The sequence below is a fragment of the Ciconia boyciana genome, chromosome 8, assembly GCF_034638445.1.
Source record: "Ciconia boyciana chromosome 8, ASM3463844v1, whole genome shotgun sequence".
Lineage (NCBI taxonomy): Eukaryota > Metazoa > Chordata > Aves > Ciconiiformes > Ciconiidae > Ciconia > Ciconia boyciana.
This window is the reverse complement of record NC_132941.1, coordinates 9,836,675-9,850,316: the sequence shown is the minus strand read 5'-3', so window position 1 is coordinate 9,850,316 and position 13,642 is coordinate 9,836,675. Positions and strand designations below refer to the sequence as shown.

At 44.3% G+C, this 13,642-nt stretch overlaps 1 protein-coding gene across 2 annotated transcripts; it reads left to right on the top strand.

The window, feature by feature from the left end:
• Positions 1-817: 817 nt before the first annotated feature.
• Positions 818-6,202, top strand: CTXND1 (cortexin domain containing 1). Of its 2 annotated transcripts, none has more exons than XM_072871519.1 (2): positions 818-943; positions 5,765-6,202. In XM_072871519.1, the coding sequence occupies exon 2, from the start codon at positions 5,819-5,821 to the stop codon at positions 5,996-5,998; it is 180 nt and encodes a 59-aa protein (XP_072727620.1). In that variant the 5' UTR covers positions 818-943; positions 5,765-5,818; the 3' UTR covers positions 5,999-6,202. The 2 variants fall into 2 exon arrangements, with proteins under 2 accessions (XP_072727620.1, XP_072727621.1); XM_072871520.1 differs by lacking the exon at positions 818-943 and adding an exon at positions 4,955-4,973.
• Positions 6,203-13,642: the final 7,440 nt, after the last annotated feature.

Genomic DNA, 13,642 nt, shown 5'->3' with positions numbered 1-13,642 from the left:
ATCACGCATGTTTGAGTGCCAGGTCCAGCCCCTCACTCTCTGGCCTAATTAGGGCTGTAAGCATGAAAGGTCATCAGGCTCTGAGTTCCCCCAGAAGACATACAAGTTTTCTTACCCTTTGGCTGACTGTGGTGGTGGGGCAAGGCTTGAGGAACTCTATACAAATGTGTTCTGGATGCTGCACCAGAAGAAACTTCAGAGAGTTAGCAAAGTTGAGTGGGGAAATGAGTTTGTCATCCAGCAGGTTTTAAGGGTTTGTCTGGTTGAAATTATTTTGTGTGCATGTAAAAAAGAATATAATCCCAAATCAGACTGAAAAAAATTCAAATAATTAATAGTTTAAATCCTGGTATATCAGTTCAGATCAAACAAACAGTTTTGTTTAAGCAACTGAAATGTTTCACTTCAATTCTGGCCATTTTTGTAAAAAAAAAAAAAAGATTAAAAATCCAAAAACTAACTGCAGATGCAGACTCCTGAGCAGTATCAATTCAGACCTGGTTGATTTTTCACTATAAATTAAAAAAGGGCTTTTGCTTGTTTAAGAAGAAGTAAGGATATGACGACTTTGGGCTCAAACGTTGCTCTTTGTATCATAAATGTTCTTCTAGGGAATGTCTGACAAATAAATCCATCTTGCATATTACTGTATCCAATTGCCTCAGGCTGTCACTGGAGCGATTCCCAACAGCTTAACGAATTTGTAACGCCCACATCCTGCGTGATGAGCAATGGTGATTTTTTTTTTTTTTTTTTTTTTTCCAGAACACCCCAGTGAGGAGAACTGCTTCCAGGTCTGGGTGGACATGAACCTGAGTGGAGCCTGAACGCCATTAAAGCCACACTGACTAACAAAACTTTTAAAATATGACTACAGTCAGGATTTTAACTCCACAATGCTGCTATGCCAGGATGTGACAGGCTTCCTACCCAGGTCTGGAAGGTAGGGATCTGCTTGCATATATGAAACCGCATAGTTTCCCATCCCTCCCTTCCCTGCACATCTATTGTTTTGGGAAAGAATTACAGAAGAAAAAAAAAAATGTTTTGAAATATATCCTATGGGTTGAGATGACTGGAAACATGATTAACCAGCATAGGAACTGGTATGGTTTAGACCAGCTCTCTGCAATATATGTGGTACATTATTGCCTTATATTTAAAGTCACAGTGCCAAGATTGTCAGGTTTGGAAAAAAAAACCCATGTCTTTTAAAGTAACTTGCATAGGTAAGAATGATTGCAAAATTCAGCCACACCGATGAGCATAAGCATTACGTAGAATCTGTAACAGCTGGTATACTAAAGAGGATGCCAACATATCTCTGTCTGCTTGTGTACATAAGGTCATAAAAAATGACTATATCCTCTCTTCTATGGCAATCCCTCATGAAAAGAGCACTGGGAAACACAAAACAAACAGCAGAGCAAAGACCAAATACTCAGGACAGATTCTTCATTGAGATTCCCAAGTTCTTTATCCCCAGGCCATGCTCCCTGACTGTTGTTGCACACGACTGCCAGGCTGCAGGGCCCCCGGACTGCAAGAATGGTCAGACAAGAACAAGCCAGGAGACCAGGACTTCAAAACTCTGATGCCGACCCCTCTGAAGAGCACCAGCTGCTGCCTGGTCCTGGCCCTCTGCAATCCACAAGGAGCCAAGTGCACAAAGTCACTTTTGGCACTGAATTACGCTTCCCACCACAAGCCAGCACAGCTCCATCCCTGGGATGATGGGGCTGCCTGTGGCACGCCTCTGTTCGCGGAGGAGTTAGAGGGGAGAGATTGCATTGAAACACCTGGGGATTTAGAGGAGCATGCACCCAGGACTGCTAAACTACCTAATAATTTGAACCAGGGATTGCCCTTCTTCATCTGTTGGATTTGTTTAAACCAAATTATGTTTTCAACAAATCTGAAGAAATTAAAAAAAATACAATTCTACAGCTCAGTGCTGACAAGCTGGGAAAAAAGTAATTTTCTACAATTCAGCTATTCAGAGGAAACTTGATCATTCAAGTATAAACCTTTATAATTGTTTCTGCTAATCTTTTTGTTTTATTCCTACACACACATATGCTGTCAACATCAGCTGTGCTGATAAATAAGAGCAAAGCATCCAGCCAACCAGTCTGTAGCCGGAGCAAGAGTTAGTTTCAGTCACACTGATGGATTTCACAAGCCAGACTGGGATCTGCAAAACCATTCTGCTAACGTACACAGCACATCCCTCCGTGGCTGAGATAGATGGTAGGATGTGCAAGCAGGGTCTCCTCCAGCATGGGCCCAACTCCGCTTCAACCTGTAAGACACTTCCATACCCCCCCCAAGCTTGGCTGTACCGCTGGGCACCAAGGAAATGAAAGGGGAGGTTGAGGCACTGTCCAAGGAATTGGAAAATAAGCAGAACAAGTTGTTCAGCTATTACAGAGACGGAAGACCACAAGTACCTGGCAGACAGAGGGAAGCAGCATGTAGCTGCTGTACCCTTGCTCATGTGTGTAAGCACATCATTGCCATGCAGCAGCCCCAGCTGTCTGTGCTGGGAGACACAAGGCATGTTGGATATACACGTGGGAACCAGCTTGTTCCCTCCCTGGGCACTGGTGTATCCGCAGGCAGATCCCGATCTGCAGCAGTGCTAAAGAGTTTTTAGGAAATAAGAATCAAACAGCACATCCATGGTAAGACCAGGGAGCTGACTTTCTCCAGGAGGAACCAGCCCTGGCGAACATATGCAAATAACTCCTTTCACATCTGGGGACCATCTCTTGCTGGTCCCCAGATGCCTGATCTAGAACAGCGGTCTGTTCCAGCAGTAACAAATTATTCTGGAGACAACTGCCTCAGACACAACCCTGTTCCAGCACATAGATCTGTTCAGCGCCAATAACTGTCTCTATACTGCCAAGCCCGCTGAAATGCAGTTACAATAACTAACAGCATGGAACACCACCAAATGCCTTCTGACACCTAATCCACCACGTGACTCGGATGAGCACGAGCATTATGCCGGTGTGGCTCTGACAAGCTGGATCCACAGAGGAGGTTTCCCCGCCTCTGAGAATGCTGATGCACGGACAGGTTCAGGTGAGCAGTCAAGCTGTGAGCTAGGAGAGCAACTTGGAAAGCCAGGCCCTTCTGGCCAGCCCCAAGAAATAAGTTCCCCATCACTAATGATTCAATGCAGGATAGCAGTCACAGCATAGAAACTTTCCAAGTTTACAAGAGCAGCAGAAGGAAGGAAAACATCATTTGTACAACCTCAAGAATACAGCTTTTTGGAAAAAAATATTTATATCCCCCACTGAAAATGCTGACTTTTTGGCACAACATATCAACTTAAACCTGAAACCATTAGCTGTCACTAATTTCCTGTGTGAACTACAGCTCGGATGCCATACGCTTTCACTCTGCTCTCTGGGTAATGCTTTCTGCCTGACATATCCTTTCCATAACGTCCTTTTCCCTTCCAGGAGGAGAAGGGGCTGCATGGCAGCTCAGGTGTTTCATGGGAAACATCACCCAGCCACAGTCCTGTGGGCAGAGGCAAGCAGAAGGATGCGGCACTTGAACCACAACTCCCCTGAGATTGTGTGATGCCATTTTGAAGAGCAAAATCTCCAAGGGATGAATCTCTACTTGAAAGCTCAGACCATTTTCTGAGTAAATGATTCACCTTTTAGAAGAAAGTACATTTGATTGAAAATGCAGTTTTTCATCAAAGAGCAGTACTGATGGAAATTACCAGGTAGTTCTGATATTCTGCAGGAGGTAACTTAGTGTGGAATAACACCACATGGTACAATAGCCAGAATGCCAGGAGAGAGAAACCAAGTCTATCCTTGTTGGACCTTCACAAGGGTACTTGAGGAAGGACTAGGCTACATTAGTAGTTTTGATAATAAGTTTTTCCTTCTGCTCCACAAAAAAAAAAAGTACCCACACTTAATACTCTGCCTTGCTGACAAAGTCTTGACTCTTTTTCACCAAATGAAGTTATAAACTGTAATGTAAGATCTCTTGGCTAGTGAAATAGAGTTGTAATAGAGTCTTCTGGGAATAATGGGCCTCTGATCAGGCCAGGAGAGCATTACAAGTCTGACCCCACTCCTCAGTGGTTTCTTCATGAGCCCAAACTTGCTGGTCCATCCTAGACACGTGACTGGTAAATATGTGCGATGTCTGCTCAGTTTCATTCACTTTGTGTCATCAGCTTCGCTTTCATCTCCCTGCTTCAGGAAGGGCTGTTACAGTAATTTCTGTGCTTTCAGGAAATTAAAAAAAATCTGCTGTCCTTGTGCCTAAAATAGGCTAGAGGGCCCAGCTGATTTATACTTGCCTTGAAGGATCTAGGAGGTGGTGAGATTGGAAAACAACTTGAAAAGGAGTAAATTATGAGACCGAGAAGGACCTGCGAACTTTTAAAATAAAAGGTCCTCAGTTCACCCTGAGAAGAATTCTCAGGGCACAGGAGTTCCGGAGTCACTGGGACACCCACTCACAGCTGGCACAGCGCAGTGCTGCGAGAACGTGATGCTCCAGCCAGCTGTGAACCGCTGCTGAAATAGCCCTGCCAGCAGCAGCAGCTCACTGGAAATGTAACCAGGCAAACTTGGCTGGGTAAAAATAAATTAAAAAGTAAAATCTGTACCTGGGATTTCCTCACTGCGTTGGTGTAGTTATAGAGAGCAACCAGACAATTTGATACTCAAGTTTCACCCAATTCTCCCTATGGTTCAATACTTTCTCTTCCCCATCTCTCTTCTCCGAATGAAGCAGGGATCAGGTCTCAGATTGGTTATTGCATTTGATGTGAATGACTTTGTTGTTCTTTGTTTTAAAGAGGCATTCTGTATTCCTGCTCTTTTACAGTAGTAACCCTCAACACTTCTACCTCTTACCTTGACCAAAGGTGGATGTCAGGAAAAGTTTCCCCCATCCCTGGGCAGTGATTCAATTCCATGAGTCAGGTCAGTTCCTCTCCTTCAGCACCATCACACAAAGCAATTGGCATCAGCCGCTAATGAACTATCCAGAGGCAAACTTGCAGAGGCAGAAGGGAGTCCATCTCTGCTGAAGCCATTTTGGTTATGGATTCAGGTGATGAGGTCAGAAGCTACCTTCAGCTATGCAGACATCTGCATCGAATAAGATAGTCCTTGTACTAATCACATAATCACCTGTACCTCTCTGGGTAATAAAACATCCACTTAAAAATTATATTGCTCTTAAAAATCTTCTATTGCCTGGAGAACATGAGTACCAGAGATTAAATGTTATGGAAAATAAGTACGCATAATTTTCACTTTGCTTTGTGCCAGTGAGAGACAGGGAATGTTTGGACAGAGAGGAAAATTGGGATAGAAACAGTCTGCTCTGCCATTTGTCTGCTCTTTCACACGAGCAGAGGAGAGGAAATATTTTTATGATTGAGAAATGCTGAGACAAGAACAGTGTCTGTACCTCTTAAGAGATGATATTTCAAGTGAATAGTGTTCATTCACCACTGCTTCTCTTTTCTTTGTTAACATCTCTTTTTATTGTCTAATATTTTAGCAAGAAGCATTCATGGGCTAAATTAAGGTGGAGATGAGGTTTCGCCTGTTCACAGCTCTCATAGTTATCTGAGCTATGACATTTCCAGCAGGTTTATTTCCCTACGAGAATATATCACCGATTTTCTGTTTCCAGTTCTACCCCCGACTTTCCCCATTCTCAGGAGCAGCAACCACTTGTGCCTGACCCTGTGTTTGTTTTGCAGGTGGTTGATGATGTTAGGAGTAAATATAAACCCAGATGAAGAGCGGCATAAGCAATGGAGGGACCAACCCCAGAGCCTGTGTACGTTGATGTGGACAAGGGACTGACGTTAGCGTGTTTCGTCTTCCTCTGCCTCTTCTTGATTGTGATGATTATTCGCTGTGCAAAAGTCATCATGGACCCTTACAGTGCCATCCCTACATCTACATGGGAGGAGCAGCATCTAGATGACTGAAAGGACTTCACTAGACTGAGCCATAAAATGCTGCCATCCAGGAGGCCTTTTCCCACCGGGAAGGCTAACACACAAACAGCCATTTTCGGATACGCAGGGCAACAGCAATATCTCTAAGAGCACATAGTGTAAATGATTCTTGCTCAACAGATCAGGATATCAGCAAGCCATTCTGGCAGCACAGTTTAATACTATGCAGCAACCCTTATTCCACTGAAAACAGTTATCATTGTAACTCAAGTAGCACAAGACTCTCCAGACTTTTCCTAATGTAACTCTTGGTCTAGCACAGTCTGCCCTCCCCTCAATGTCTCCCACAAATCCAGGGTAACCATCAGGATTTGGAAAAGCAACAAAAACATTTTGTCTTTCCTGGAAATAGATAGCTTCAAGTATCTTCCTCAGTCATTATATTTCTGTTTTGAAAAAGGCCCAGATTTTATAATTTTGTATCCCAGAGCATCACTAAAAAGAAGCACTAAAGCACCCCTAGTTAAGTAGTTATATGAGCAGATTTATTCTTGACTCATTTGGTTCTGCATACACACTTCCTACCACACTGCAGTCATATTTCCAGTCATCGGGATACGGAAGCACTCAGACGATGGTTCCCAAGGGCATCATGGACTACTGTTGACCCTGTAGCACCACCTCGCTCTATCCTCCTCATGCAAACACTAGGCATTTCATCATCTGCCACAGGTCCATGGATTAGCCAGATGTGTCAGACCACTTATCATGAGCTTGGTAGCCACCAGAAGTCCATGGAGCAGAGCTTGGACACTGCTGGTTTTCAACTACATAGAACTTGCTGAGATTTTTCAAAGAGTGATTCCACATGCAACTTCATCCATCTTTTGTTTCAGGTGCACTTCAGTGGGATGACACACAAATAGAATGACAAAGACAATAAGCAAGGAAACATTGCTCCTAGCTTTGTCACTCAGACTCCTCAGCATAACAGTTACAGTAGCATACAATAATATGCATTCTACCTCGGAGAAATTCAGCACCTTTAAAAGAAGAATTTTTCCACAAATTTGTAGGGTGAATAGCTGTACCTTTCCGTCTCTCAATTCATTTAGACAGCCATTATGCAAGAAGGCATTAAGTGAACAGGGAAGCTTTAGAAATTTACTATTTACCTTTTGAAGAGTGGGGATTGAGGGATTCTGATGTCTTCTATCCCCCAAATCCTAAGCTTTGCTCACAGCTGCCTTTTTTAGTGACATGTTTGGCTTAAGGGATTGGAAGGAGCTGCTGAAGCAACATGGAGTAGGTACTAGAACCACAACAAGCATCATGAGCCAACAAGACTTGAAAGCACAAATCTGCAAGAAGGGTGTTTCACTATTTCTCCTCTTCCTTACCTTCCTACCTGACCTCTAGGTTCTTGCCATAAGGCGATGCACAGTGGGTGAGAAAGGTGGAGCCAAAGGTTGGGACAAGGAATCAGGATGTAGACTTTGTAGGTTACTATTCTCAGCTCTGACAGATTTGTTTGATGATCACACAAGTCACTTCTTTATGTGCCTCAGTATACTCATTGGTGAAATGGGTACAACAATATTAACTTGTCTCACATTGTTTTGTCTGTCTCATAATACCGGAAAGCATTCGGACAGCCTTAGATAAGGATACAGAAATAAGGTATTGATTTACAATTCTTCCTTGTGAAACTAATGGGGAAGGTCTGAATCTCAGTATAGAGTGAGGCAAGTTCTCCCCAGGCAGAGGACTTGTCCAGACCTCCATTTACCCTCTGATTAAGATTGTAGTATTTTGAGTCATGCCAAATGGCACCTGGCTTTGTTACATATTCCACTGATTTCTGAGGACAGTCTGGATGTAAGGTGCTCAGCACTGTGATTACAGAGTTCCCAAAATAGCAGGCTATGAGGCACCTGGAGATTATTGCATGGATCTTTTGCACTGCACAATTTTTGCTGATCTCTGTTGTAGGAGATCCCATTCAGGAGGCAGGAGATTTGAGGACTGGCTTCAATCCTGCTCTTCTCTACCAAGAGACCTCCACTGCTTCAATTACCCACTGCAGGTTGTTCATCAGGCTGTTATTTAGCCTCAGTTTCTGCTAGCCAGTTAATCACCAGTAACAGGATTTTTTCAAGCATGAATGTTAATGTTCACCATACTTCGAGCAAATGCATTGGTCTCTCTTATTCATGAGTGTGTCTATCTATCTGTACTATAGGAATGGATGCCCTAGCTCGAAGGAGATTGCTTCTGTTCCCTGGAGTAAATTTTAGAACCCATTTTTTTGTCAGCAAATCTCATATCTCACCTTGATACTAGTGGAACTACTTACAGAATAAACAAAAACCCAAAATAAATCTATTTCCAGGCTAGAGATGTTTTCAGTTTGCCAGTCACCTGGCTGCATTCACAGCTGATGCAGAGCAAGACCAGAGCTTGTCATCACTCCTCCCAGTGCCAATACTCCACTCAGTGTTTATCTGCATGCAGAACTCTTTGGCTTTGTCATGCGTCACTGATAAGCCCATGTTCAGCTAAGGACTTAGGCACGTGCTTAAGTTTAAGCCTCTGAGCAGGCTGCCTGACTAGGCAGAGACCAGGGTCAGTCGTGTGCTCTGGCCTTGGCAGGGCAGGGACAGCAATGCACAGCCCTTGCAGGAGCAAAGCCTGTGTGAGAACAAAGGGTTACGAATGCTGGGGAAGCAAATTAACAAGTTTGCTTTGCAAGAATGTTTGCCACTTCTTTTCTCTCTGTTTGTCCAGCTGTACAAACCATTTTATGGATTTTCCGGAAGATCCTAAAAGAAAGATCCCTATCTGTAGCTCTATTTTCTAATAAAAAGGTACTTATCTTCCTGGCATAGCCTGTCAAGTCCATCCTTCTGTTGACAAAAAAAGGTCTCCACAAGCATCTACATATTCATGTCCAACCTTTTCACATGTCTGTGTAAAGGTCAATGCAATTGTTTTTCTATAGATAACGTAAATGCATTCTAATTTCTGCCTTCCCCCACCGGTTACAATCTCATAACCTCACCACTCTAACCAAAAGCAATACTAAACATCATGCCGAAAGCAGAAATTTTATCCTCCTTGCGTTCAGAGCGGGGACTTGCCCACCCGAGGTGCATGCAGCTCCTGCCCGATGCCAACCCCACAAGCCCCGTCAGCAAAGCTGCACTCACGGCCGGTGGAAGGTCTGGTTTAGCAGGGGCTGCATCGCTGGGCTTGGTAGTAATTTCAGCTGCATGCAACAAGTGCCTCTGCTAGTTTTGGTTCTTTTTTAATCGTTATGCCATACTACCAGCAATTGCAGTCAGAGGAAATAATTCAAACTTGTTGCAAATGTATTTATCTAAATAATAATAAATAGCTTCAACATGGAAAATAAATAAACAGCTTCAACATGGAAAGTCTTCTTGTCTCTGTTGTGGTTTGCTTCTAGTTGCCAGGATCTCTTAAAAACCACCCACAACACAACAACATGATTTTCAAGAAAGATATACATTCCTGACCACCCTCCTTGGAGGGTGGGGGTGAGAGTAGAAGACCGCTCCCTGTGTAGCAACACCACTGCAGACTCTCAGGAGCTCAGGACAGAGCTGATGGAGCTCCAAGGGTTCCTGTGGCTCTGCTGGGAGGTCAGCCCCTCCAAAGTGGCTATTTCATCTTATTTGCCTGGTCAGGAAGAGCACCGAACTGTGCAGAGCTTCGGTTTGGCAGGGGCTGCAGCATGTTGTATTTCAGCAATTTGTTATTAGTAACAAATTGCATACTGAAAGAAATAGGGCCACCGAGACTGGAGTCCCTCCCGCTAGCAACTGAAAATGAAGAGCGTGGAGCATCTGCGGGGTCTCTTTGAAGAAGCCACAGTGTATAGGATATGCTGAGTAAAAAGAGCCCAGGGAACTCCTCCTCTTGAAAAAGATGAAGAGATAAATTGCTAATTCTTTCATCTTGTAAGAGCAGTCTGGTGCCTGAAAGCTGGGCACTTTATATCTGCTTGTCCCTGCAGTGAGTCCTCTGGCAGAAAGACCTTTGTGCCTGCAACTGAGTTTGCCACAAAGACAAAACCCCACTGACAGATTATTAACCATGTCCTAGTCAGAAGCAGAGGCTGGAGTCTTTATGCTGTTTTCAGAGCAGCTACTATGGCTAATATAAGAGCAGACCTGAATTGAAGCCAGCAGTGGCTGCATTTGGGCAGACACCCTGGAGAACTGTGAGCATAAAGGTTTTTCTGAAAGAAACAGGGACTGATGCTAGCCAGGGAACCACACAAGTGTTGCTGCTGCCGCCTGTGCTGTCCAAAGGTGTCCCCAGCTTGATAGGCCATTACAGGTCTCAGTGGGTAACTTCAACCCACGTTACTAGAGCTCAGAACACAAGTCAACACGGGACTTAGATGAGGAAAACGCTGCGCTCAGACTCCAGCAATCTCCATGGCCCACAGGGAGGGTGGTGAGGACAGCAGACCTCAGGTATTTAACTGGTTCGCTTTAGAAGCCATTACCGGTGCTCCAGAAAACAGAGTGAGTGTATGAGAGATGAAGGCAGTGACTTTTCAAGACAGCCCCAAATTAAACTTCCGTGGAGCCAGACTGATGCTGGTCCCCTGTGCTACCTGCAGTTTTCCTGCAGTGCCCCATTAGTGCTTAGTGATAACTGAGCCTACAAAGCCTCGAGCTTCCCGACCTGGAGAGACGCAAGGACAGCAGTGACACCATCACCTGCACGTGGACTGGGCATTACTGCTGGGGCAAGGAGCCAGCCAAAGGAGCAGCCACCCCTGCAGTTTTGCATCTTTGAGCTCAACGTGGCAATGCATGGGGTGACACCCACGCACCAGCTCCCCTGCTTCGCACCCAGCTCAGTCCCGCTCCACGGTGGTGCTGGGTCTGCGCCAGCCGCCGGCACAGCAGCACCCTTGCAATGGCTTCAGCTGAGCTGCCCACGGTGTGAAAATCCTGCTAAACGCAGGCTGGAAACTTCAAATTCATCTTCTCCCCTTCCTTACCCTCTCTGTCTCTGACCTTGTCAACCCAGATTTGCCAGGCTTCAAACCACTTGTCTTAGCTGCCTCATGATTTTACATCTCAGGTGATTTGATTTAAATATTAAATCCCCAATTTTAACCATGTCTTAATGCTTCAATGGGAATTGTTGATTTCAGTCAGCATTCTTTTGCATTTGCATGTTATTTTTTAAAAAACTATTTTTGTTAAAAATGGTTAATGCCCTTTAATTAATTAATTAAAAATTCAGGAATACCCTTAATTAATAAGGGTATTAATTAAGGTTAATACCCTTAACACCACCTTTAGTGGCCTAAAAATGGCCAGTACTCCTTCTTGCTAACCAGGAGGAAAACACTGCTCACACATACATTTTTAAAGCAATACCCAGTTTAAGATTCCTGGTTGCATTTATTCTCAGGGTTCAATTCAATCCACAACGGCATTAAGAAATCTTGAATGATACACTTCTTAGTTTCAAAGCTCCACGTTTTGTACAGGGACTTGGCCAGGCAGCTCCTGAAGAGAAATCAGAAATCAATCAAAAATGTATTAAAATTGCATTAAGTGTGCTGAAGCCGTAAGGAAAGCGAAGTTTTGCAAAGCATATTTTATATTTAAGACTAATTGGATTTCTCAAGCAGCGGCCATATTGCCTCTGCAGAATAAGCAAAGTGCCTGGTAGGGGCAAGCGGGCAGCAGAGCTGGGCACCCCACCAGCCCCCGAGGCAAACCCCAGAGCCACCCCTGGAGCAGGGTCCTGGGGCACAGCAGCTCCAGGGCATCCATCCTTCCGCAGGGCAGCGGAGCTGCTGGCTGCAGGTCCTGAGCCCTGAAGCACATCTGCCCTGGATCCAGCACACAGTGAGGAGGGCGACGAGAAACCCTCCCTGCCCTTGCAGCTCCCAACCAGTCACTGACAAAGTTCCATATTCACTGACAAAGACCATATTCACTGACAAAGGCGTCGATCCTACAAGCTGACCAACGGGTGCTCAGCTGCCCCCAGGGACTTCTGCTCCTGCAGCATTTCCCTTATACATTAACTGTGCCTACCCCAGCTCTGTTACAGCTGCCAATTAGATAATGTGGAGCAAACAGAGTATAAATTAGAAAGCAGAGTCTGTAATTAAAACTTCATGGAAAACCAAACACACATGCAACAGAGAAAGCATTGAGGTGAAGATGTTCTTGGGAATGAGGGGACGCGAGAAGGAGGAACAGCTCATAGCAGATTTGTATGGGGCAGCATGGTGCCAGTACTTCAGCATGTCCCTCACGTACTTCCAAAGCCTTCAATCAATTTTAAAATTCCAGAAATGATCTCTTTCTTTCTCACTAAGCAGCAACTATGTGGGCATCCTGAACAGAAGCAGCAATCAAGCCTGAGAAATGGCCTCCTGCCTTACTGCTTAAAGCCAAAACCAATGTGAATATCACCTACCAGCTCTGTCCCTCTTAACAAAGTCACTACCTTGACCCTGAATAGCTACTGAAAGAGCGTTTTACTTTGAGTTATTACTGCCTGGTTAATGAAGGAATTATGAATATTGCTGACCTGAACATTTTCATCAAAACTGGTTTTTTTTTTTCAATGATATCACATCCATTTCCAATTAGAATCTCTGCAGAAAATTATTTTTGGTGAAGAATGCCAGCATTTCACACAGAAAATCCATCATTTCCTTTAAATTCTGAAATATGCTTTAGGGTTTTATTCTGTGCTTTTCTTTTGACGCTTAATTATACCAACAGCACTATTATAAATTATACCCAGCTTTTTCATTACTTACCAGCCAGACGATGCTTTGATCTATAAGAAAATGCATCTCAAACAGTATCAAACAGAAGCTGCCCTTAGTTTTCTTACCAGCAAAATAACAAAACCAGATGAAATATTATCAGGCAGTATGATTCATTGCATCCACGAGCACCCCGTGACAAGGCAGTACAACACAGTAGCACCTCCTGCATCCCTCCAAGACCTTTCATCCAACATCTCAGCATTACTCATGCCCAGGATCGCTGCGCTCCAGCACAGGTCGCTACTGGGAGCTGCTGACCTCTGTTGAGCATGAAACACCCAGCCAGCAAGAAGGATGCTCCAGGCAAGCATAAAAGCCGTGGTTTCCATTTAGATACACATTTCCCTTTCCTCTGGTCAGGAAAGCAGGATCTCTCTTCCCACACAATGTTGTATGACTCTGAACAAGGCCTCCCAGGTGGCTGACACAACAGAAAGGTTTTATTTTTCCTCCGGGCTTCTGAAGATCCAAGGAGAAATTTCTTCTCCTACACCCAGGTCACAAACCTGCTGCTATGACGGCGCAGAGGAAAAGGAGCTCTGGGTTTGATACTTGTTTTTCCTTTCATTTTTGCTGGAAGCCAGGATATAAGCAAACTAAGGAAAACAGATTTAAATCAAATTAAAATTAATAACCTCTAGAAGCAGAGAGCCATGCTCAAGCCTAATTGCAGCAAAAGCTTCCAGAGGGGAAGCTCTATGTAGAGAGGGCCAAACCAATTGAAATGACACTTCAAAAATAAACTTGTCTAAGCACCAGAACTGAGAGCACCCAAGCTGAAGCACCCTCCTGCTCCAAGAGCTTCATCTTTTCACCCCTGTTCAGTTCCA

Coding starts and splice junctions, on each gene's coding strand:
- CTXND1 (XM_072871519.1), top strand. CDS start 5,819: ATGGAGGGACCAACCCCAGAGCCTGTGTACGTTGATGTGGACAAGGGA.